We start from the raw sequence: 27650 nt of genomic DNA, 5'->3' as shown, positions 1-27650 counted from the left end.
GGGGTCAGAACTTAACACAGATTTCATAAGTAGATGATTGGAGTTTAATTAGGTAAAATCATTTCTGAAGGAAAAATTTGAAAATAGATTTCAAGAGTCCTAAAATTTTCCTTTGCCTTTTATATTGTAATTTTATTTCTGGAAAGTTATTCTGACAATAGAATTTTGTCCTAACAAAAATATTCAAGATTTATATTCAAGGATTTCCACAGTATCATTATTCATAAAAATTAGTTAGAAACAAGCAAGGTACCCTAAAATAGTGATTTAGGTTACAATGAAGTATTAAAATGGCCATTAAAACAATTTTAAGAGGAATTTTTAAAGACAGGAAAAAGTCCACAATATTACTAAGAGAAAAATCAGGATTCAAAATAGTATTTTTTTTTCAGTTTTGTTTAAAAATTTATATGTAGTGAATGGTTATATTTCAGTGTCAGGATTATAGGTGATTTTTACATCTTATTAATTTTCTGTGCTTTCCAGATTTCCCACAATAAATGTGCAGTATATTTATAACCAACATTTTTTATATATAGGGTGGGGTATGGGTATATGTGTGAACAATTTCAAAACATATACAGCTAAAAGTTTTACTAATAATATCATACTGGAACATATTCCTTGCAAGTCATAAGAAAAGGAGAAAATAGTACACATTTTAAATTACAAAATCACTTATAAATCTAAATACTATAACTTTACATTGTTACACATAAATTTAGAAGTGAAACTTTTAAGTTTATATTTCCCCCACATATTTAACAGTTGTACCTTTTACTATATTAATTTTGAACCATGAAGAAAAATAGTTGAATTTGAAATTTGTCTAAATCCCTGAACTATGCTTCTCGTCCTCCCTTCCTAGTCCAATCTGTAGTAAGACCTTGGGATTCAAATGAGAAAACAAAGTGATACTTACTTATTATAGAAAATCTAACTTCCACTCCTTCTTTACGAACTCAAGCAAACTATACATACACACAGACACAGACAGACAGACACACACACACACACACACCCCCACAAACACAGTTTTATTTATGGACTGGGATCATCCAGCCTCAAAAACATTATTTAAGGATGAACTATTGAAATGGATCCATAATAACAAACAACATTTATTAGCATTTTATAGCATAGTAGAAGAAAACATACATTTGTAACTATAAATGACAACATGTGCTGTCGATATATGTAAGAATAAGTAGAAAGATGCTACTTATTTTGCAGACTTGAAAAAAGACCACTAGCCTCAAATGAAAAAGTTCACTCTGTTTATGAAATAGAAAGGAAAAAAAATAGTAAGGGAAGAAATTTATTTTAGTGGAACATTTACAATCTCCTAATAGCATCACATATTCTTTCTTACATAACTTTTCTGTTATTGTCACCTTTATGGTCAAAATCATTCTAAAAAAGACATGTCTAATGACTTTTTTAATGACTGCAAATGAACTTTTTTCCTTTTTGCATATACTTCCTATAACTCCTTTTAATGAAAATACTTCAGAAAAAACAAATACTACCCTTTCCCACCCTCCCCCCAAAAAATATCAAAGGAAAAATTTCATAGCTAATTTAACAAAAAGCTATCTTTTTCGGGCTTAAAATATCAGCCTCAAATAATTTAGTTTTTAAGTGTAACTTTTCGTTAATCCAAAATTCAATGTCTGAATTTTGACAACCTAAATATCTTTTTAATACTCGTGAAATTTCAAGTTTTGTAATCCCCAACAATACTGGTAATATTAACCTGTATTTTTCTAATGTATAAGAATAAATTTATTATGTTACTACTTTTAAATGGTTTAATAAGGGAATGACAACAGAACAAATTAATAAAAAGTAAAGACTTACATTTGTAAAGCTCCTCTGATATCAACACAATATAAAATGCATAAATGAATATTTAAGTTTTATTTTAAAATGTTCAAATCAGGGATCACTTAATGTGCAAAGTTATCTGAAGTATTCAGCAATCCATTATATATTTCTCTGTTTATTTCATTTTGTCTATTGACAAAAAAATCTCAAGTATCATTATATTTCATAGCAATATTGAACTCCAATGATGACTATAAACTGACACCAAAATCCTTAAAGTTGAAAAGCAGTGAAGAATTCATATTTACTTTTATCTGAAATATCATCTTTACATAGTGCAACATTTTTATTTCTCTTAAAAATCTATGACAAATTATAGTCATCTTAAGGTATAGGGCAAAAATTATGAACTTGAATTTTGTTATAATTACTAACATAAAAAAGAGTTTAGGTACCTTCACAAAATATAACTGTTATTAAATTCCAGAAAATCTAACTCTAATAAATGAAGCAGTATGATAAATAGTCAAAATTGGATTTCAAAAACTAAAAGAATGATAAAGTGGGAGGTTAAAAGCACAATTATGTTCTAGTAATAACTTGGTTTGTAAAAAACTAGCATCGTATTTTAAAAGCACTATTTGATATTCTGAAAAGGAGAGTAAATGTAATGACTACATACTGAAAGTTGTCCTGATAAGAACTGTGGAACATCCCTCAACATTCCAGGACTCATAGGAGAGGTAACAGAAATAGAAGGACGATCCATTTTTTGAGATTCAAATGAGCTAGAACCTGCAACGATAATTACACATAACAAAAAACAATGGCTCTTCACAGGTATTTAGTAAGTTTTGCCATATACCTTTTAAATTATTTATTTTTTTATGTCCACAAAATGTCATTATATAGGCCATTTTCTTAGACACAACATTGAAATATTCTTAAAGCGTTTTTTTTGGAAGCAAAAGTGCAGTATAGGGATTCTCTTAAGACCAACAGTGAACCATTTTCTGTGCCAGTTATAGTAGAGACAGGCCTCTTCCTCAGGACTTAGTTACTATCTGTTAAGTGTACTATATTTATATCTTACGATGACATACTAAGAAAAATTTAAAAATAGAAACAAGGAATAATCAAAACATAAATCAATAAAGCAACTGAAAGACTACATTTGCAAATAATAAGAAAATAAGTACAAAATTATTAAATTTTTAAAATGATGTATAGAACAATATAACAAATTATACTGGTAGAAAGAAGTGAGGGGCATAAAAAAAGGAATAAAATATTAAACATTTATTGTCACTATTTTCATTCTTGGGGATAGGAATATTCCCTGTATGTCTGTCATGTTCTCTGGACAGAACATTGCTGATATTCATTGGGATTCAGAACACTGGGGAAGACCTGTTTTTTGTTTTTTTTTGTTTTTGTTTTTGAGATGGAGTCTAACTCTGTCACCCAGGCTGGAGTGCAGTGGCTGATCTTGGCTCACTGCAACCTCCGCCTCCCGGGTTCACGCCATTCTCCTGCCTCAGCCTCCCAAGTAGCTGGGACTACAGGCGCCCGCCAACACGCCCGGCTAATTTTTTGTATTTTTTTTTCTCGTAAAGATGGAGTTTCACTGTGTTAGCCAGGATGGTCTCGATCTCCTGACCTCGTGATCCACCTGCCTCGGCCTCCCAAAGTGCTGGGATTACAGGCGTGAGCCACTGCGCTTGGCCAGGAAGACCTGTGTTTAAGGGAATGGATGTATAAAAACTTAATTGGGAACACAGTGAACCTACAACACCTCTGAGACATCCAATGGGAGATGTAAAGCAGGTAAGTGGAAGTACAGATGGGACCAAATGTCCAAGTAGAGACTAGTGTTGGAAATTAACCTGTAGAGTTGTATGCCTAATTGGAAATGAAGGTAGATAAAACTCACCTCTAGAGAGAATACGGTGTAAAATGAAAGGGAAACTGCAAGGTTTAGGATTAGAAGTAACAGTGATACCTTTTATATTACTAGCAAGTAGGACGAATGAAACCTTTCTACTAAGAAAGAAGCCGGGTTTTGTTGTTGTTGTTGTTGTTGTTGTTGTCATTGTTGTTTTTACAATAAAGGTTGTTAAACTTCAGGCAGCAGAAGACACAACAGAATGTATTCTTTGAACATCCAGGCATGTAGGGACAATGATACCTCCTTTTGATAATGTAAACTTAGAAGTCATACAGCTGGCAATTACAACCATAAGAAGAAAAGAATTTATTGAGGAACCAGGAATAAGGATGGTTAAGGACAGGGCCTTGGAAAAACATCAATGTTTAAAGAATAAAAGATTGGATCTAATCTGAGAAAGGACCCCTGTCTCCTCAGAAGCTATTTTGGAATTATAGCCTAGGGTCTTTTTAAATAGCTAAAATAAGATAAAGGTTTCCATGTTGCTCATACAATATCTGAGAGATGTAATAAAGGTGAATAAAAATTTTAACCTACCCCATAGTATTGTTGTAAAAATTAAATGTGATGGTATAGGTACAACATCAAGCACAGTTATAAGTACTAAATAAAATGGGAGCAATAAGGATAATGATGATAATATCATTTTATAATAATTATAATTTGATTATTTATGTTTCAGTTTTATGTGATCATGATATTCTTTTGGATAAAATCATTTAGCACATAGTCAAAGATACTAAATCAAATAAGTCATGGGACCATATTTTGAAGTATAGAGCTATGGCATTCAAAGGACTACTCTGATAAAGACTCTAAAGAAACTTGTAATTGTAAATATGAAAGTTAAAAAACATCTATTTTAATAGTGCATTCTCAATTATTGTGGTATATAGAGAATCTGACCACTTCTCACCATCCTCATTGCTACCACCGTGGTTTACGTCACCACTGTCTTGCCACTAGATTAGCCTTCTCACTAGTCTCTTTGCTTTTACCCTTGACTCTATTAATCTATTTGCAACCTAGTAGCCAGATTTTAACACTAAATATCTACTCAAAACCATCCTAGATAGCTCCCAATTTTCCTGAAAGTAAAAGCCAATGTCCTTACAGTGGGTTACACTGCCTATGCAATTTGCCCATTATTCCTCTATCCTCACTCATACCATTCTTCCTCTTGCTCATTCCATTCAGCTACACTGGCCTCCTTGAATTTCCTTAAATGCACCTTAGGCTTTCTTGCCATTGCATCCACACATCCTGTACCTGGAAAGATTTCCCCCCAGGCAGCCACTCCAAATGTTTCCTTCAATCCTTCCTTCTCAATGTGGTCTATCCTGATCAACATATTTCAAACTGCAATCCTTTTTTTCCTCTCTCTCAGTATCCCTTACTGTACTCTCAATCAATAAAGAAACTTACTTCATTGAAAAAAAATAATTTAACATCTGAAATACCACTAAAAATAATGTTTAAAATTATAGATAAATTTGACTTTAAACTTATGTATTTATTGTTCCACTACTCCTCTGATGTTAAATCAGAACTGTTATCCCACTTTCCAAAAACATAAATTAGAATAAATGTAATTATTCACTAGTTTATTCTAAGCATCTTCCCCTACTTAATGAGGATGAGGTTACAAATAGTAAGTTTTAAAACTAGGGGAAGTTTTGGGGGTGAATTTTTGGGAGCAGTGACTATGTTCATGATTTTTTGTTGGGATGATGGTTTCACAGGTATGTATGTATGTCAAAACTTACCTAATTGTGTACTTTAAGTATGTGCAGTTTATTGCAGTATACCTTAATCATGCTATCTAAAAATCTGTAATAAGACAATATGTTTAAAAAAAACTTAAAATATTCCACATTTTTGTATTTTTTCCCACAGTGACATGAAATAATACTAAATTTTCCATCTTTATATGCTTACATACTTGATAGTAAGGTTATCATATTTCTTACTTCACATTACTAGCTAAATACTTCATCTGACCTCTGATGAATGCAATTATAAATAACATTTTCTTCTAGAATAAATAAAACTTACTGGACTCCAGTTGTGCATGTGTGCTATCAGGTATTCTAGGTATATCTCTGAAATGATAAAAAGAAAAAGAAAGAAAAAAAAAGAGAAAGAAAGAGAAACTGTTTCAACAATTAATACAACTCATATTTTTTATCATTATCAACCTATTAATAGGACAGTGTAAAAAGAAGAAAACTGTGTATAATAGTGGTATTATATAAATAAGAAACAAGCCTTAGTACTTATTGCTCATAAAAGTATTCTGGGCCAACCTCAACTATTTAAAAGGAAATAAAATTCATATGCATCCATAGCATACTTTTAAAAACAGACTTTATTTTCTATGTGTCTCACTGCACAATTATCCATTATAAAAAATTTGTATTAAACAAGATAAGTTTTACAGATAGGTTTTTATTCTCTTCTGCTCTTTGGTTTTACCTGCTGTTCTAAATCAGTAACATTAAAGTACAAATAAAATATCACCAAAATAAAAAGTAAAATATTCATGTTGTGATTAAAACTTTCATTTTATTTTATTTTATTTATTTTTATTTTTATTTATTTATTTATTTATTTATTTATTTATTTATTTATTTATTTATTTTTTGAGACGGAGTCTCGCTGTGTCGCCCAGGCTGGAGTGCAGTGGCCGGATCTCAGCTCACTGCAAGCTCCGCCTCCCGGGTTCACGCCATTCTCCTGCCTCAGCCTCCCGAGTAGCTGGGACTACAGGCGCCCACCACCTCGCCCGGCTAGTTTTTTGTATTTTTTTAGTAGAGATGGGGTTTCACCGTGTTAGCCAGGATGGTCTCGATCTCCTGACCTCGTGATCCGCCCGTCTCGGCCTCCCAAAGTGCTGGGATTACAGGCTTGAGCCACCGCGCCCGGCCTATTTATTTTTATTTTTTAAAGATGGAGTCTCACTCTGTCACCAGGCTGGAGTGCAGTGGCGCGATCTCAGCTCACAGCAACCTCCACTTTCTGGGTTCAAGCAGTTTTCCTGCCTCACTCTAATTTTTGTATTTTTAGCAGAGACACGGTTTCACCATGTTGGCCAGGTTGGTTTTGAACTCCTGACTTCAAGGGATCCACCCGCCTCGCCCTCCCAAAATGCTGGGATAACAGGCATGAGCCACTGGAAACTTTTAAAATGTAGTAACATCACTGAGAAAAGACAAACACGTTTCTTATGGGGAAATCTCAACATTACCATGGAACTGTATTTACACCAAAAATAAGTGTATATTTTTATTTGAGATTTGACACAAGGATTAAATATTAATGGTTACATTCATTCAGTAAATTACATAAAGGACTATAAATTATTTAAAATATTAAACAAAAACAAGACTTGAAGATCCTTTAATACCAAGAAAGATATTTGATCAATACACTAATCTTATACACTGCAGTTTTATCATAATACAAAACTATGAAAAGACAAAATAAAAAATGAATACAATTTCAAGTACCAGATTTAATACTTTAAAAGGAACATTTCAATAAAACTAAGCTACCACCCTAAGTCGTTTTCTTCAGCATTTTTAAAAAAGAGATAAAAATAATACAGGCCCATCATTTCCTAAATGAATTAACACTGGACATTACTATTCTACAACAAATGATTTCTGTAGGCTTTACCCTAGAATGCTCTTACCCTAAATCTGCATTTAATAATTCACTAACAGTAATATTTTTCTGTTACTTTTACTCTGATACAAGTATATATTTTACCTTGGCATATAATGTAATTCAGTTGCCTCTTTAACATTTATTGCCAATGTTTGGAAATTGTCAATTTTAATCTATAGGCATTACATTTAATGCATAGGCATTATAAAACAGAGGTATAAATTACAAAGCCAAAGAGTACTTTGATGTTTGCTTATTTTGGGTCTGTTTGTTCACCTTGTTAAAAAAGATGTCATGTTTTTCCATAAACTATTACCTCTATCTAGGAGTTGTATGTCCTTTGGCCCTTTCTTTCCTATGTTGAAATCTCTATTTTGAAAAATGTAAAATGTGTAGACTATAGATGATTTATAGTCTCCTTCCCCTACTAAATCCTATAACCACCGTTTAAGGTGTTACAATAAAATGAATAAACACGTAAATACTTCTTCTTTTGTAAGTAACTGTATATTCTACCATCTATATGATTAGATAAAGAGATATTATTTTTGGTGTGATGCTTTTGGTAAGGAAAGAGAAAAACTTACTGTCTACAAAATAATTTATTTCCATAAAGCAATCAGAAATTATTAAATGGCACTTTACAAATAGTTTAACAGTATTCAGCTTCACACACATATAAAATACTGAAACCAACTTACCCAATAGGCCTTGAAACTACAAGCTCTACTTGTGGTTCAGGTTTGGATTCTAGAATGATGTTGTATACTTCCTCAAATGTGGCTCCTTGCAATAGCCTTCCATTCCATTCTAATACTTCATCTCCTATAGTGTGTGTCAGTAATAATAATCTCATAAAGAAAATTTGATCCAATAAATTACACTTAACAGCATCTTAAAGTTCAATAAACTCCATAGGATAAAATAACCATTATACAATATGAAACATACTCAGAACAGTTCCAGTGACACAAAATTTGATGACCATGGTGATTAGTGTATCTCACAGAAAAGGACAATGATTAGAAGAAAAAATTACATAAACATTATCTCTATGTGATTTCTTAATAGAAATTCAAATTCTAAGCAACAATCAAAATCAGTTGCTTCTTTAAAGATTTTATGACTTTATACTCTAGGTTTCTCAATATATGTGCAACTGAGCACCTTGTTTTTTTGTAAAGGGTTTCCACTGTCTAAACTCTCTTGTAAAAAGCTTAATAATTAGTATATCATCAAATCCTCTTTAAGGTACTCAAGGATTTCTCCAATAGTATCCATTACCAAAGAGATAAGGGGTGACACATGGTAGGAAATATGCCTTTGTCCATAAAGTTTGTTCTAAACTACGTTAGAATTTTCTCAAAAGAAAAAGGTCCTATGGGAAACAAAATAGGTTAATATTATATACAGATTAGAATACCCATCAGAAAAAAATAAGATATAGTCAATATAAAAATGATTTTGATCTACTATTACTCAAGAAATAATAGTTTTGACTTTCCATTAATGAATAGAGATTTATATCTAAGTTAAATGAGCTTTTTGTTATTGTCAAATCACTTCTAAGTAAATGAAAATAACTCATAACTACTAAAGTTGGACAGTTTAAATGTAAATAATCAAAGGTAAAACCCTACCTGGTCTAAGATGTCCTACAGTATCAGCTAAACTTCCTTTTTTTACTTTAGTAATAAATGCACAAAGCCGGCCTGATTCAGTCATCTTTCCTCCTACAACCTGTTTAAAAGAAGAAAGTATTAACACAGGAATATTGTTAAAATGAGCATAGTTGAAGATTCAGGTAAAAAATACCTAGAACAATTTGCAACATCTAAAACGCTAATTTAATGTACAGAAAATGATTTCTTAAATAATTTATTGTCTCTATTAGGTTAGTATGTGCCCTAAAAGCTAGGTCTTTTTCACATATTCCAACTGTTTTGCCATTTAATACCCATTATTTGCTGAAATGTTGCATAACTTAGAAACTACATAACAATTGGTAATTTTTGTCCTTATTCTAAAATTCTTGCTTTTGTCATTTCCAAAAACATATTTTACAGTATCATATTAATTATATAAACATTTCTAGTTGTAGATGTAAATACTTTAATACAAAATTTTTGTTTCTTTTACTATAATTAGGATATACCACCAAACTTTCATTGGTAATCTTTTAGAAACACTGATAATGTGCATAATGATGATGGATCTTACTTGAAAAAAATTACAAAATTTACTTAATCGCATTAGAAGTAATGTAAACTTCAGACCATCTGAATCTCAATTTTTCATTTTTATGTTTCTATTAAAATATAACTTTTAGAAAATGAATAAAAATGTTAGGAATAATGCTGTGGAGTCATATGTATACTTGTATATCTTACAAAATTAATGCTTTGATTCTAATTAACTACCATTCAGTCAAATATCTCAATTTGATGGCAAGTGAAGCAAATAATAGCAACTAACTTCACTGACTGAAATGAATTGGTTTTTCTCTTCTAAACAGAGTGAAAGTTATTTGAATTCAAAAATCATGGGGTGTACCTTATTCCATGCATTTTTTCCATAATTACAGTGAATTACACATAGCTGCAATTCAGTTAATAAACTAATTAGTCCTATGTTTGAATCTGAAAATTAAATGTATAGCTCTTATTGACTTATATCCTTAAGTAAATATTTTAAAACTTTCTTGGCTTAACAAACATTAATAATAATTAATTAATTACACTAGCTATAATGATTATTGATATCTTAAAGCTTGCCAGGCACTTTACTAAATGTCTGTATGTTTGTTTATTTAATCATATTACAACAACTCAATTATCCTCATTGAATAGATAAGAAATCTAAAGCTAAGAGAAGTTTATTTGTCCAGTTTCATGTAACTAGTAACTCCTGTATTTGGAATTGAAGCCAAGACTTCCTAATCTTTATTCTAACACTATAATAGGTATCTCTGGATTAAAAAATTGTTTTTAAGACAAAGGGTCTCACTATTTTGCTCAGGCTGGACTTGAAACCCTAGGCTCAAGCAATCCTCCTGCCTTAGCCTTCCAAGTAGCTGGGACTATAGGCACATCCCACTGTCCCTGGAAATGGGTCAAATCTGAATTTAAATTCCACCATCATCACCATCTTGTGACCACGGGGAAGTTAAACACCTCTCTAAGCCTATTTCTCATCTATTGTGAGTGTTAACTAGGATAACAGATATAAAATGCTCAGGTGAGTGCAAGCACATGGATGCCACCCAATAAATGTTCTTGCAAGATCTGGTCATCTAAACCTATGTGGCACCTTGCTTCCCACTCCCACTCTCTCATGCTCCTGCTTTTGCCATGTGACATGTGTACTCTCCCTTCATCTTTGACCATAATTGTAAGCTTCCTGAGGCCTCCCCAGAAGCCAAGCAGATGTTGGCATCATGCTTCCTTTAAAGCTTGCAAAACTATGAGCTGATTAAACCTCTTTTCTTTATAAATTATCCAGTCTCAGGTATTTCTTTAAAGCAATGCAAGAAAGACCTAATACATAGCCCATTTCCACCTACATCCAAAGTTTCCTAATATCTCTTATATTCTACAGGACAATTTTTATAGGAATGACTTAGCTCTAAAACATTTACTTTATTTAGAGAGAGAGAGAGTCTCATGCTGTTGCCCAGGCTGGAGTGCAGTGGTGTGATCACAGCCCACTCTAACCTCAAACTCCTGGGCTTAAGCAGTCCTCCTGCCTCAGCCTTCTCAGTAGCTAGGACTCCAGGCATGTGCTGCTATGTTCAGCTATTTTAAAATTTTTTGGGCTGAGCGCAGTGGTTCAATCCCAGCATGTTGGGAGGGCAAGGTGGGTGGATCACGAGGTCAAGAGATCAAGATGATCCTGGCCAACATAGTGAAATCCCATCACTACTAAGAATACAAAATAAATAAATAAATAAATAGCTGGGAGTGGTGGTACGCGCCTATAGTCACAGCTACTCGGGAGGCTGAGGCAGGAGAATCACTTGAATCCAGGAGGCAGAGTTTGTAGTGAGCCGAGATCACACCACTGCACTCCAGCCTGGGTCACAGAGCGAGACTCCATCTCAAAAAAAAAAAAAAAAAAAACATTTGGTAGAGACAGGACTTCACTATGTTGTCTAGGTAGGTCCAAAGCAATATTCTGGTCCAAAGCAATATTCCCACCTGGGCCTTTCAAAGTGCTGTAATTACAGGCATGAACCATGACACCCAGCATATTCCTTTTTCATTTCAGGTTTTAATTGGGTATACTAGATGCACAGAAACCAAACAAAGCTCTATTTAATGTATTTACCAAATAATTTCCTGGTATTTTACAGTAAAATATAAATCAATATTTGTATTTAATTTCCCAGCATAATTATTTTTGTTTTTAGAATTCAAACAGTACTCTCTTAAGTGCACATATGCACATACACACACATACACACATTTTACAGCATTTATACAAAATTATATATATACATATGTAATATACATATTACATTTCCCAAGTTTTCATTTTGAGTAATTATAAAAAACTATCACTTTAATAAAATATAAACACAGATTTAGACTTAAAGAATAAACTGTATAGTTAAAATGAGTTTGACCACTGTATTTCAGATTCAGGTAGATTCTAATGAGGTTACTTTTAATGTCTTCCAAATTTATATATACACAAGTATTACTGTGGAATTATGGCAACTTCTTAAATAATAGTGGGAAAATGAAATGTTTTAGATAATGAGTGCAAATCTTCACAAATTACTGAAAATGGAAAAATACACTACTAAATTGGTACAGGTTGAAAGTTATCCTTTGCTTTTCTGGTAAACCTATAAGAGTATAGAGCCAAAATATCATACATTTTATTACATACCTTCAAGCCAAGCATTGCTCCTGAATCTCGAGGTACACTTCCATCTTTTAGACGCTTATTTAATAAAATGCGACCAATTAAACGATCTCCATCTTTAGATGGTTGCCAGGTTACAGGGTGCTGACATTTTGCATCAACAAACAAAATAAATAAATACAAAATAAATAAATGATTTTGTCAATTTATGACAAATGGTCTCTGATTGTATGACCTCTCTAAACTTCAGAATTCCAGTTTTATGATTACACAAACCAGCTTTCATTTCAAAGCACTGCTCATAAGGGTGTACTATATTATGCTTATAACCTCAGTATAATCTCAAAGTTTTTTTCAAAATCCAATTACTTCCAGTTCTTACAGTTCTCTAACACAATAATGAATAGCTTTACAAAATCTAAGAAATTTTGAAAATGCGTGCAACTAATTATCTACATGCTGAAAAATAAAAATTCACAGGTTGAAAGATACACTGAAATTCTATGCAAGTGAATTAATTTAAAAATGAAAATTTCCTCTTCAAACACATTTGGAAGATTTTGAAAGACTGTATTACAGTAACAATTAAAAAGTCAAATCATATTAAAACATTAAATTTGACCCTATGATGAGGGCTTTTTTGAAGAGGTTTCTAGATTTAAATAATGAAGTGTACATAAACCCCAATAAATTCCCAACTGAATCTGCATGGGAGAGAAACAGGCTTCATTTACAGGTGGGAATAGATGACATTTCTCACTTCTCAGAGGTTCTTTCATGATTCTTTCAGGTTTCTGATCTATTTAGTAAATTACCTTTACTGGATAATTCAATGATATCTATTGTTAAATAACCTTGAAAACATTAGTAGAGAAACATCTTTGTTTCTCAGGGCTGAACCAAGGCCTCTGTAAATAATGACACTATTCTATTATGAATGATATGCTCAATAGGAAAGTAAACGATTTGTGTAATCATAGTTTCATAGTTATCAAAAAGTAACAGGCATATCTTCATGCAAAATTTAGCAGGCAAAATGCAAGTTCCAGTCAATCGCATCTATATGGTAAAAAGATTTAAAAAGTCCCACTATCCTAAAAGCAAAAATAACAAATATCAAAGCAGATGGCAAGGGCTCTAATACTAATTAATACTACATTAAAATGCTATGACAATAAAACAAAAGACCAAAATGACAGTGAAAGGGAAAAAAGAAAAACAACTTTTTCTGTGCAAACAGTCCCAATTATCTCCCTTTTGTCTGGGATTCAAACTATTAATAATTTAATTTTCATCCCAAGGAAAACATATGCAAGCAATCAAATAAGCCAATCCAAAAATTATTTATTATTTGTGGTTTTTAATAACACTACAAAGTTCTCTCATGCAACAAAAGACAAAACATTCCTTTGTTCCTAAGATTTATTTTTATATATTTATTTTTTGGTATGCCGTCAAACAATAAAAACAGCAAAGTAACCAAGAGATTTTTTTGGTTTGTTGTTTGTTTAGTTTGGTTTTGTTTTTCTTTTCTGCACCTTAAGAAATGCTACAGTGACCCTTGAGATGCCCTGTCCTTTTATTATGTTCTGTTTTAATGAGTGACAGAGAGCAAACGAAGACCGAATGAGCAGGTTAAAAGGCAGGCTCCACAATCTCAGTACCTTATCACTATGGCTATGCTCCTCGTTAAGGGTTGTGCTACTACACGTATCTACCCCAGAGTCCTTAATCTGAGGTTCAGACCATTCCAAATCCTCTTCCAAAGAGTGGCCACCAAAGTACATCATTTTCTTTTGTCTTTCAGACCTGTTGTTAGAGTCCGACAAAACTGCCTGCTCACTAGTTTTTCTTTTTCCCTTTTGACTGTCCCCTACAGGTATGGGATAAAAAAAAAAAAGAAAGAAAGAAACAAAAAAGAAACATGCAAAGGTGTAAATAAAAAAGGAAAAGTGAAATGATAACGAAAATTAAATAGTAAGGCTCCACATGTCTCACCAAAGACATTGGGGATGCCTCACTGCTATGCCAAGACGTATGATCCAACCAGTTGTAATCCATGTCTCCTGTGAGAGTCAGACAAAAGAGCGCAGTAAAGGAGATGGTGAAAAAAGGGACAGACAGAGACATTATAAACATTTTAAACTGTGTAATCCTGTCTGGTCTCAAGAACTTTGTCTGTATAAATAAATACATATATATATATACACACACACATATATATATATGCCAAAAGAAAGCTAATATTTAAAATGAGTAAAATTTATAGAAAGTATAATATAAGGTTTATATCTCTAGACAGATCCTACAGAACAAAAGTCCTGCGAAAAGAGAAATAATAATAAACGGAAATAGAAACAAAAAAAATGTATATGCTGAAAAAGACTATCAGCTATGACTGTTATTCATGCTATTTTTTTTACTCCCATGTTGGTCTAAAGACATGAGTTTGTTCTTCAAAGATTAAGGGACATTTAAAAAGTTTACATTGGTTTGCCAATAACCAGTATTTTAAAAAGCCAAATAATTAAATGCCATTTCTGAAATGCAGTATGATATTCTTCATCATGCTAAAACCTTCTAAGAAATTTGGGTGGTTAAAAAAATTGTTTCCACAAAATAGTAATTTGTATGAAAATTATAAAACAGATTCATTCAATATTAGTAAAAATAAACTTTACTTAAACATCATGAATCACTTAATATTTTGAAATAATTTTTCAACTTTTTTCAGAAATCACATTCTTATAAAAAGTAAATTAAAAAAATTTTGTCAGATAATTTATGTAACTGGCAACTAAGAATGTATATCCACCATTTCCCAAACTTATATGCTTCTTATTTGCTCAGTATTTCAAAATATAAAATATTTGTTATCTTTAATATCTTTTTAGTCTATATATTCACATATATCTTTTAAAATTCTATTTATAATTTTATTTTCTAAAAATACATACTGAACACCTTCTATTTGCTATGTATTGTGTGAGCTCTACTGTAAAGGGTAAAACAATGAAATATGCTTACAACAGAGTAGGGATAGAGAAACAGAACAAATCATCAGTGTCACATAGGAAAATACAAGACACTATGAAAGAGTACAATAAGATCTAATTTAGACTTTGGGGTCAGCAAACACCCCTAAAGTAATAATGTTTAAGATGACAACTGAAAGATGTGATATGGTGCTATAAAAGAACTGAAGGAACACAATGGTTTCGGAACCAAAAAGAATGAAGAAGAATATGGTACTAAGTGAAACTGGTAAGGCAGCACAGAACAACTTAGATAAGTCTTTTATTTCATATTAAAGATTTTAAATTTCAACCATTGAGGGATTTTAAGTGTAATGGTGACATAATCTGATGAACTTTTTAAAATGATGAATATAAGTACTACATAGAGACTAGGCTGTATGACACCAAAAGTTAAAAGACATTTACAATAACCCTTGGAAAAGGTAATTATGGCTTGAATAAAGATAATAGCAATAGACATGGTAACAAAAAAGGGACTGAGATGTTTTTGAGTGTTAAAGACTAAAGAGTCAAGGTTAACTCCCCAGTTTCTGGCATTAATAACTGAATGGAAGAAAAAATTTATGAGATGGAGAAGATTGGAGGAAGAGCACTTCTTGTTAGGGAAGGGTAAGAGGGAATCTATTTCATAAAACATATGACACCATTGACTATAGGATTCATAACTTTCAGGATATAAAAATGTTCGTCTTAGAATTTATTAAATATGGTGGTTGAATTTTGATATATTATTTGAACCTAGTGCACATACAAGAAGGAAACTGGCTAGGGTGTAATAAAACTTAAAGTTTTAGCTGGACATGGTGGCTCATGCCTGTAATCGCAGCACTTTGGGAGGCTGAGGCGGATGGATCATGAGGTCAAGAGATGGAGATCATCCTGGCCAACATTGTGAAGCCCCATCTCTACTAAAAATACAAAAAATTAGCTGGGTGTGGTGGTGCACACCTGTAGTCCAAGCTACTCGGGAGGCTGAGGCAGGAGGATTGCTTGAAACCTGGAGGCGAAGGTTGTAGTGAGCTGAGATCACACCACTGCACTCCAGCCTGGAGACAGAGCAAGACTGTCTCAAAAAACAAAACAAACAAACAAAAAACTTAAAGTTTTGATCTGGAGACATAAATTGGCAATTATTAACATATAGACAGGAGTAAGTGAGATCATTTAGGGATAGAGGATAAAATAAGGTATGAAGAGAACCCAAACTGAATTCTGACATTTAGGGTTTGATTTGAGAAAAAAAAAAAAAGAGAGAGAGAGAAGATTCAAAAACAGCATGCAGAGAAAAAAAGGAAGGAAGGAGGGAGACAGAGGGAGGTCTCCAAATCAAATAGAGTTGCCTAAAACAAAGAAGAAATAAACTATCCTGAATGATTTTTACATATCAAATAAGATGAGGAGGTTAAAAATATGCATTGGATTTGGCAACCATGAAGATTAGAAAAGATGTCAGGAAGAACAATTGGATAGAATGATGAAAATTAAAATCAGGTTGAAGAAACCAAAAAACCAAGGGAAGTGAAAAGTAGAAAAAGTTGTGTGTAAATGAATGGTTCTCAAATTGCAGTTCTCAAAATAGCATCATCGGCAACACCTGGGAACATGTTAGAAATGTAAATTCTGGGTGTCACCCTAGACTTAATGAATCAGAAACTGTTAGTGGGCCTAGCAATCTGTATTTTAACAAGCCTTCCAGATGATTATGGTCAGATGTTTGAGAATTACTGGAGACAATTCTTTTAAGAAACTCATTTATGAAAGAGAATAGGCTTTATTATCTAACACACACAATATGCAATTTGTAGAAAGAATCCCATTCTTTAACCTATGGGCCAGAGAAGTGCTTCCCAAGCTTTTTCATAATTACAATATTAGTAAAACACACTGGAGTATATGGAGATGACCAGTACCTAGGATACTTATGCCCATGCCTGGATGGCTACCCAAAAAGCTAAGAGTATCTGTGTCTCAGAAAACCTGTAGCCCTTTCAAAATACAGTTGTGTCCCACAACAAAGCATTGACAAATCTGTGCAGTAGAGAAAAAACAGTATGAAGCCTGTAAATAAAAATTCTTAACTGGTTTATCTGACAGTAAGAAAATTCAACACAAAATTTCTCTTCTCCCTCTGTGCTTGCAACCTATCAAAAAGGCAGAAATGTAATTTCTTTTGTTCTGAAAATAAAAAATTTAAGCTGTTTAACCATTTGAAACTAAAGTTAAAACCTCTGATTGACAAAAAAAAAAAAAAAAATTGTCCTACATTCTGGGCGCAGTGGCTCATGCCTGTAATCCCAGCACTTTGTGAGGCCGAGGCGGGTAGATCACCTGAGGTCAGGAGTTTGAGACCAGCCTGGTCAACATGATGAAACTCTGTCTCTAATAAAAATACAAAAACTAGCCGGGCATGGTGGCATGTAGCTCCCAGTCCCAGTTACTTGGAAGGCTGAAGCAAGAGAATCATTTGAACCCAGAAGGCGGAGGTTGCAGTGAGCTGAGACAGTGCCATTGCACTCCAGCCTGGGCAACAACAAAGCGAGACTTCATCTCCAAAAACAAAAACAAAAGCAAAACAAAACAAAAAACTGTCATGTATAAGTACTAAATAAACACTTGTTGAATGAGTAAAATTAGTGTCCCTGTAAGAATACGATAATTAATGGTAAATCACATAGAAAATAGTCCTAAAAACTATTAAGACTATTATTATAGACCTAATAATACTTACCACTGGATATTCTTATTTTTTGCAGCTTAATAGTATAGAACTAAGATAATAAAATATCTTTTCTTAGTAACAGTACAAAAACGTATTAGTGTGCTTTCCAGTTCTAGAACAAGAACTAGAAAGCACATAAAGAACCAAATGGAAATTTTATAACTGAAAAATAACTGAAATACAAAAAGCAACCACAGAATGGAGAGGACAGAGGAATGACTCAGTGAACTTGAAGATGGAACAATAAAAATGACCCAATCTGAAAAACAGACAGAAAATAGAATAAAGAAAAAAAAAAAGAAGAAGAAAAGAAAATGAACAGAGCCTCAAGGGCCAAGAAACTATAGCAAAAAGTCTAACACTCATATCATTGTAAGTCCAGGAGAAAAGAAAGTGAATGGGTTAAAAAAAAAAAAAAAAAGTATTCAAAGAAATAAAGACAGAAAATTCCCCAAATTTGGCCAAAGATATAAGCCTATAGATTCAAGAAACTATGTAAAACCCTAAACAAACAATACCCAAAGATATCTGTTACAAGATACACCATAATCAAACTAAAACTAACAACGAAATATCTTAAAAGCAGCAAGAAAAAGCAACACCTTACCTAAAAGGGAAAAACAATTCAAATGATAGCAGACCTCTCATCAGAAACCTGAGAGGCCATAAGGAAGTGGCACAATATTTTTCAGTTGCTAAAATAAAAGAAATGTCAACCTGAATTCTAAATATGATGAAATTATCTCTCAGAAATGAATGAGAAATACATTCTCAGGCAAAAGAAAACAAAGAGATTCTGTCACCAGCAGATCTACCCTAAAAAAATAACTAACGGAAGTTCTTGAAGCAAAAGAGAAAGAAAGAAAGAAGGGACCTGAAAGTATCAAGAAGGAATAAAGAACATACTAAGCAAAAATACGGGGTTTCTTTCTCCTCTTGAGTTTTCTAAATTATGTTTTTGATATTTAAAGGCAGAACATACATTGTCTGATGTGGTTTTCAACATATATAAAGAAAATATTTAAGACAAGTCCATTATGAGATAAAGGAGAAAATAAAGGAATTTAAGTGACTTAAGGTTTCTACATTCCAGTCTAGTTAAACTCAACACCAATACAATGTGATACGTTGTGTACATGTAATATATTACCTAAAGCAACTACACAAAAAACCTACAAAAAGAAATACACTTAAACACTCTAGGTCAATCAAAACACAATTCACAAAGCATTTCAAATAAAAAAAAAAAAATGTTCAAATAACCCGTAGGAAGGCAAGGAAAAGAAAACAACAAAATTAGCAATAGAAGGAACAAACAGAAAACAAAAAAGAAAATGACAAACTATAAATGAGTTGTAGACCAATACTCCTCATGATTATAAACACAGAAATCCTTAAAAAAATATTGGCAAAGAGAATTCAGTGATATGTAAAAAGAATTATACACTATGACCAAATGAGGTTTACTCCTGGAATGCAAGACTGGTCAAATATTTGAAAATCAATGTGATCCACATTTTAAAAAGTTAAAGGAAAAAAAATTACATGATCTTATCCATTAAGTGCTGATGCAGAAAAAGCATTCATGATTTTTAAAAACTCTAAAAAATAACCGAGGAGAACTGGCTCAAACTAACATAGAACAACAATAAAAATCCAACATCTAAGATCATACATAATGATAAAAGGCTGAATGCTTTATATAAACAGAAATTTCACCAAAGAAGATATCTTCATTTATAACAGCCAAAAAATGGAAACAACCAAAATATCCATTAATAACTGTAGCATATCTATACTATGGAATGCTACTTAGAAATAAAAAGGAAAAAACTACACACACAACATGGATAGACCTCAAGGGCATTATATGAATTGGGGAAAAAACTCAAAATGTCACATACTGTATGATTTCATTCATGTATCATTCTCTAAATGATAAAAATATAGACACAAAAAACAAATTAGTGGTTGGCAGATGTCAGGGATGGTGGAGAGGGGGTAGGATGTCATTAGAAAGAGGAAGTGTAATAACAATCTTTGCTGTAATACAGTAGTTCTTCATCATTATAGAAGTGGTGGTTATATGAATCCATATATGTGATAAGATGTCCTAGAACTATAAAAACATTGTTCCAGTATTGGTTTCTTAATTACAGCTATGCAAGATATAACCACTAAGGAAACTAGGTGAAGCATATATAGGATCTCACTGAACTATCTTTCCAACTTCCTACAAATCTATAAATACTTCAAAGTAAAAATCTAAAAATAATGTTTTGCTGCCTTCATAGAATGTCACCACTCCGTCACAACAGGTGTTCAAAGAAAAGGCTAAAGTATCACTTGTCAGCACGATGTAGAGAAGGTCAATGCTTCAGATACGAAGTTACACAAAAAGCACACTAAATCCTGTCTAACTCTGGTATTCAGTTATTCTATTAGCACAAGTTAAACATATTTAAATACGAGGACCTGACAAAAAATAAGTTAAAAATTTGAAACTTTGACTAAAATTTCCCCTTCACCTACCTCTATTGTAAAATACAAACTAACCTAATTATATGCGTATGTGTGTTTTACACACAGAGAAAAAATGCTCATATATTCTATTTACAACATTTTTTCACACAGTCATTACATTAAGACAACAGTTTATTAACTGTTTTATATCATTGCTTTTCTTTTTTGGGTTAATAAATATTTAAAAATTAAATCACATAGTACATAAAGGCATTCTTCAACAACTTCAACAACTTCATTATGATTATAAAGTAATAGCATGTTGTAACAGAGTTTTACAGTTGAAGCTAGAAAAGCTATACTAAAATACTGACTTCACTTCTTATCAATTTTATGACTTGTGCAAGTCATAGGCCTCATTTTCTCATCTGTTTTGAAAAAAATTAGTTGTGATATCTAACAGATTGCTGAGAGTTTTATTTTTTTATTTTTTATTTATTTATTTTTTTTTAAAGCTTTTAGTGGTATGTTTATTATTGTCATTGTTTTGAATGAGATGCTTACTCATATTTGGTAATTATACCTAAGTTGGGTTTTTTTTTTAAATTTATTTATTATTATTATACTTTAAGTTGTAGGGTACATGTGCACAACGTGCAGGTTTGTTACATATGTATACTTGTGCCATGTTGGTGTGCTGCACCCATCAACTCGTCATTTACATCAGGTATACCTCCCAACGCAATCTCTCCCCCCACCCCCCTCCCCATGATAGGCCCCGGTGTGTGATGTTCCCCTTCCCGAGTCCAAGTGATCTCATTGTTCAGTTCCCACCTATGAGTGAGAACATGCGATGTTTGGTTTTCTATTCTTGTGATAGTTTGCTAAGAATGATGGTTTCCAGCTGCATCCATGTCCCTACAAAGGACACAAACTCATCCTTTTTTATGGCTGCATAGTATTCCATGGTGTATATGTGCCACATTTTCTTAATCCAATCTGTCATTGATGGACATTTGGGTTGATTCCAAGTCTTTGCTATTGTGAATAGTGCTGCAATAAACATACGTGTGCATGTGTCCTTATAGCAGCATAATTTATAATCCTTTGGGTATATACCCAGTAATGGGATGGCTGGGTCATATGGTACATCTAGTTCTAGATCCTTGAGGAATCGCCATACTGTTTTCCATAATGGTTGAACTAGTTTACAATCCCACCAACAGTGTAAAAGTGTTCCTATTTCTCCACATCCTCTCCAGCACCTGTTGTTTCCTGACTTTTTAATGATCGCCATTCTAACTGGTGTGAGATGGTATCTCATTGTGGTTTTGATTTGCATTTCTCTGATGGCCAGTGATGATGAGCATTTTTTCATGTGTCTGTTGGCTGTATGAATGTCTTCTTTTGAGAAATGTCTGTTCATATCCTTTGCCCACTTTTTGATGGGGTTGTTTGTTTTTTTCTTGTAAATTTGTTTGAGTTTTTTGTAGGTTCTGGATATTAGCCCTTTGTCAGATGAGTAGATTGCAAAAATTTTCTCCCATTCTGTAGGTTGCCTGTTCACTCTGATGGTAGTTTCTTTTGCTGTGCAGAAGCTCTTTAGTTTGATGAGATCCCATTTGTCAATTTTGGCTTTTGCTGCCGTTGCTTTTGGTGTTTTAGACATGAAGTCTTTGCCCATGCCTATGTCCTGAATGGTACTACCTAGGTTTTCCTCTAGGATTTTTATGGTATTAGGTCTAACATTTAAGTCTCTAATCCATCTTGAATTAATTTTCGTATAAGGAGTAAGGAAAGGATCCAGTTTCAGCTTTCTACTTATGGCTAGCCAATTTTCCCAGCACCATTTATTAAATAGGGAATCCTTTCCCCATTTCTTGTTTCTCTCAGGTTTGTCAAAGATCAGATGGCTGTAGATGTGTGGTATTATTTCTGAGGACTCTGTTCTGTTCCATTGGTCTATATGTCTGTTTTGGTACCAGTACCATGCTGTTTTGGTTACTGTAGCCTTGTAGTATAGTTTGAAGTCAGGTAGCGTGATGCCTCCAGCTTTGTTCTTTTGACTTAGGATTGTCTTGGAGATGCAGGCTCTTTTTTGGTTCCACATGAACTTTAAAGCAGTTTTTTCCAATTCTGTGAAGAAGCTCATTGGTAGCTTGATGGGGATGGCATTGAATCTATAAATTACCTTGGGCAGTATGGCCATTTTCACGATATTGAATCTTCCTATCCATGAGCATGGTATGTTCTTCCATTTGTTTGTGTCCTCTTTGATTTCACTGAGCAGTGGTTTGTAGTTCTCCTTGAAGAGGTCCTTTACATCCCTTGTAAGTTGGATTCCTAGGTATTTTATTCTCTTTGAAGCAATTGTGAATGGAAGTTCATTCCTGATTTGGCTCTCTGTTTGTCTGTTACTGGTGTATAAGAATGCTTGTGATTTTTGCACATTAATTTTGTATCCTGAGACTTTGCTGAAGTTGCTGATCAGCTTAAGGAGATTTTGGGCTGAGACAATGGGGTTTTCTAAATATACAATCATGTCATCTGCAAACAGGGACAATTTGACTTCTTCTTTTCCTAACTGAATCCCCTTGATTTCTTTCTCTTGCCTGATTGCCCTAGCCAGAACTTCCAACACTATGTTGAATAGGAGTGGTGAGAGAGGGCATCCCTGTCTTGTGCCAGTTTTCAAAGGGAATTTTTCCAGTTTTTGCCCATTCAGTATGATATTGGCTGTGGGTTTGTCATAAATAGCTCTTATGATTTTGAGGTACGTTCCATCAATACCGAATTTATTGAGCGTTTTTAGCATGAAGGGCTGTTGAATTTTGTCAAAAGCCTTTTCTGCATCTATTGAGATAATGATGTGGTTCTTGTCTTTGGTTCTGTTTATATGCTGGATTATGTTTATTGATTTTCAAATGTTGAACCAGCCTTGCATCCCAGGGATGAAGCCCACTTGATCATGGTGGATAAGCTTTTTGATGTGTTGCTGAATCCGGTTTGCCAGTATTTTATTGAGGATTTTTGCATCGATGTTCATCAGGGATATTGGTCTAAAATTCTCTTTTTTTGTTGTGTCTCTGCCAGGCTTTGGTATCAGGATGATGTTGGCCTCATAAAATGAGTTAGGGAGGATTCCCTCTTTTTCTATTGATTGGAATAGTTTCAGAAGGAATGGTACCAACTCCTCCTTGTACCTCTGGTAGAATTCAGCTGTGAATCCATCTGGTCCTGGACTTTTTTTGGTTGGTAGGCTATTAATTATTGCCTCAATTTCAGAGCCTGCTATTGGTCTATTCAGGGATTCAACTTCTTCCTGGTTTAGTCTTGGAAGAGTGTAAGTGTCCAGGAAATTATCCATTTCTTCTAGATTTTCCAGTTTATTTGCGTAGAGGTGTTTATAGTATTCTCTGATGGTAGTTTGTATTTCTGTGGGGTCGGTGGTGATATCCCCTTTATCATTTTTAATTGCGTCGATTTGATTCTTCTCTCTTTTCTTCTTTATTAGTCTTGCTAGTGGTCTGTCAATTTTGTTGATCTTTTCAAAAAACCAACTCCTGGATTCATTGATTTTTTGGAGGGTTTTTTGTGTCTCTATCTCCTTCAGTTCTGCTCTGATCTTAGTTATTTCTTGCCTTCTGCTAGCTTTTGAATGTGTTTGCTCTTGCTTCTCTAGTTCTTTTAATTGCGATGTTAGAGTGTCAATTTTAGATCTTTCCTGCTTTCTCTTGTGGGCATTTAGTGCTATAAATTTCCCTCTACACACTGCTTTAAATGTGTCCCAGAGATTCTGGTATGTTGTATCTTTGTTCTCATTGGTTTCAAAGAACATCTTTATTTCTGCCTTCATTTCGTTATGTACCCAGTAGTCATTCAGGAACAGGTTGTTCAGTTTCCATGTAGTTGAGCGGTTTTGATTGAGTTTCTTAGTCCTGAGTTCTAGTTTGATTGCACTGTGGTCTGAGAGACAGTTTGTTATAATTTCTGTTCTTGTACATTTGCTGAGGAGTGCTTTACTTCCAATTACGTGGTCAATTTTGGAGTAAGTACGATGTGGTGCTGAGAAGAATGTATATTCTGTTGATTTGGGGTGGAGAGTTCTATAGATGTCTATTAGGTCTGCTTGCTGCAGAGATGAGTTCAATTCCTGGATATCCTTGTTAACTTTCTGTCTCGTTGATCTGTCTAATGTTGACAGTGGAGTGTTGAAGTCTCCCATTATTATTGTATGGGAGTCTAAGTCTCTTTGTAAGTCTCTAAGGACTTGCTTTATGAATCTGGGTGCTCCTGTATTGGGTGCATATATATTTAGGATAGTTAGCTCTTCCTGTTGAATTGATCCCTTTACCATTATGTAATGGCCTTCTTTGTCTCTTTTGATCTTTGATGGTTTAAAGTCTGTTTTATCAGAGACTAGTATTGCAACCCCCGCTTTTTTTTGTTCTCCATTTGCTTGGTAAATCTTCCTCCATCCCTTTATTTGAAGCCTATGTATGTCTCTGCGTGTGAGATGGGTCTCCTGAATACAGCAGACTGATGGGTCTTGACTCTTTATCCAGTTTGCCAGTCTGTGTCTTTTAATTGGAGCATTTAGTCCATTTACATTTAAGGTTAAGATTGTTATGCGTGAACTTGATCCTGCCATTATGATATTAACTGGTTATTTTGCTCGTTAGTTGATGCAGTTTCTTCCTAGCCTTGATGGTCTTTACATTTTGGCATGTTTTTGCAATGGCTGGTACCGGTTGTTCCTTTCCATGTTTAGTGCTTCCTTCAGGGTCTCTTGTAAGGCAGGCCGAGTGGTGACAAAATCTCTAAGCATTTGCTTATCTGTAAAGGATTTTATTTCTCCTTCACTTATGAAACTTAGTTTGGCTGGATATAAAATTCTGGGTTTAAAATTCTTTTCTTTAAGAATGTTGAATATTGGCCCCCACTCTCTTCTGGCTTGAAGAGTTTCTGCTGACAGATCTGCTGTTAGTCTGATGGGCTTCCCTTTGTGGGTAACCCGACCTTTCTCTCTGGCTGCCCTTAAGATTTTTTCCTTCATTTCAACTTTGGTGAATCTGGCAATTATGTGTCTTGGAGTTGCTCTTCTCGAGGAGTATCTTTGTGGCGTTCTCTGTATTTCCTGGATCTGAATGTTGGCCTGCCCTACTAGGTTGGGGAAGTTCTCCTGGATGATATCCTGAAGAGTGTTTTCCAACTTGGTTCCATTTTCCCCCTCACTTTCAGGCACCCCAATCAGACGTAGATTTGGTCTTTTTACATAATCCCATACTTCTTGCAGGCTTTGTTCATTTCTTTTTCTTCTTTTTTCTTTTGGTTTCTCTTCTCGCTTCATTTCATTCATTTGATCCTCCATCGCTGACATTCTTTCTTCCAGTTGATCGAGTCGGTTACTGAAGCTTGTGCATTTGTCACGTATTTCTCATGTCATGGTTTTCGTCTCTTTCATTTCGTTTATGAGCTTCTCTGCATTAATTACTCTAGCCATCAATTCTTCCACTTTTTTTTCAAGATTTTTAGTTTCTTTGCGCTGGGTACGTAATTCCTCCTTTAGCTCTGAGAAATTTGATGGACTGAAGCCTTCTTCTCTCATCTCGTCGAAGTCATTCTCCGTCCAGCTTTGATCCGTTGCTGGCGATGAGCTGCGCTCCTTTGCCGGGGGAGATGCGCTCTTATTTTTTGAATTTCCAGCTTTTCTGCCCTGCTTTTTCCCCATCTTTGTGGTTTTATCTGCCTCTGGTCTTTGATGATGGTGATGTACTGATGGAGTTTTGGTGTAGGTGTCCTTCCTGTTTGATAGTTTTCCTTCTAACAGTCAGGACCCTCAGCTGTAGGTCTGTTGGAGATTGCTTGAGGTCCACTCCAGACCCTGTTTGCCTGGGTATCAGCAGCAGAGGCTGCAGAAGATAGAATATTTCTGAACAGCGAGTGTACCTGTCTGATTCTTGCTTTGGAAGCTTCCTCTCAGGGGTGTACTCCACTCTGTGAGGTGTGGGGTGTCAGACTGCCCCTAGTGGGGGATGTCTCCCAGTTAGGCTACTCAGGGGTCAGGGACCCACTTGAGCAGGGAGTCTGTCCCTTCTCAGATCTCAGCCTCCGTGGTGGGAGATCCACTGCTCTCTTCAAAGCTGTCAGACAGAGTCGTTTGCGTCTGCAGAGCTGCTGCGTTTGTTATTGTTTACTGTGCCCTGTCCCCAGAGGTGGAGTCTACAGAGACAGGCAGGTTTCCTTGAGCTGCTGTGAGCTCCACCCAGTTCGAGCTTCCCAGCAGCTTTGTTTACCTACTTAAGCCTCAGCAATGGCGGGCGCCCCTCCCCCAGCCTGGCTGCTGCCTTGCCGGTAGATCACAGACTGCTGTGCTAGCAATGAGGGAGGCTCCGTGGGTGTGGGACCCTCCCGGCTAGGTGTGGGATATGATCTCCTGGTGTGCCTGTTTGCTTAAAGCGCAGTATTGGGGTGGGAGTTACCCGATTTTCCAGGTGTTGTGTGTCTCAGTTCCCCTGGCTAGGAAAAGGGATTCCCTTCCCCCTTGCGCTTTCCAGGTGAGGCAATGCCTCACCCTGCTTCAGCTCTCGCTGGTCGGGCTGCAGCAGCTGACCAGCACCGATTGTCTGGCACTCCCCAGTGAGATGAACCCAGTACCTCAGTTGAAAATGCAGAAATCACCAGTCTTCTGTGTCGCTCGCGCTGGGAGTTGGAGACTGGAGCTGTTCCTATTCGGCCATCTTGCTCCGCCCCCCTCGCTGAGAGTTTTAAATAAGATAGTAATGGAAACTCTTTGCAAAGTGTAGTCACACCAAGTTCATGATATCATCATCATTTAAAAAAAAATATTAACTTTCATTCTAATTAGGTAGGGAACATTTAACTATGACCCTTTTATGTTTCCGTTTTTGTTTTGTTTTGTTTTATTTTTTTCTCTTCTTGGTATTCTGTCCTCCTTTTCAACTTGTCAAGTTATGTATGTGGGCATTTCCCAATGTGTAGTCCATGGAATACTGGTTCTACAAAATGTTAAAGGGCATTGAGTAATTTAAAAGTTCTCTAATCAAATAACTTTGGAAAACTTTGGTTTAAGTACAATTAAATAGATTTCTTGAGT

General features: G+C 34.4%; 1 protein-coding gene across 49 annotated transcripts in view; it reads right to left on the bottom strand.

The window, feature by feature from the left end:
* RIMS2 (regulating synaptic membrane exocytosis 2) overlaps positions 1-27650 on the bottom strand; it is a 765294-nt gene that overhangs the window by 340648 nt on the left and 396996 nt on the right. For 25 of the 49 annotated variants that reach the window (XM_073018269.1, XM_073018270.1, XM_037999855.2 and 22 more), the window contains 6 exons: positions 14312-14379; positions 12338-12457; positions 9085-9184; positions 8146-8269; positions 5831-5877; positions 2510-2622 (listed from right to left, as the gene is read on the bottom strand). In XM_073018269.1, coding sequence (XP_072874370.1) covers positions 2510-2622; positions 5831-5877; positions 8146-8269; positions 9085-9184; positions 12338-12457; positions 14312-14379 — 572 coding nt within the window. Of the gene's footprint in view, positions 1-2509; positions 2623-5830; positions 5878-8145; positions 8270-9084; positions 9185-12337; positions 12458-13977; positions 14187-14311; positions 14380-27650 lie in introns of all 49 variants that reach the window. The other 24 variants (XM_073018262.1, XM_073018263.1, XM_073018267.1 and 21 more) reach the window with 1 other exon arrangement.

This window comes from Chlorocebus sabaeus, chromosome 8 (genome assembly GCF_047675955.1).
Source record: "Chlorocebus sabaeus isolate Y175 chromosome 8, mChlSab1.0.hap1, whole genome shotgun sequence".
Taxonomy (NCBI): domain Eukaryota; kingdom Metazoa; phylum Chordata; class Mammalia; order Primates; family Cercopithecidae; genus Chlorocebus; species Chlorocebus sabaeus.
This window is presented reverse-complemented; position numbering and strand designations above follow the sequence as displayed.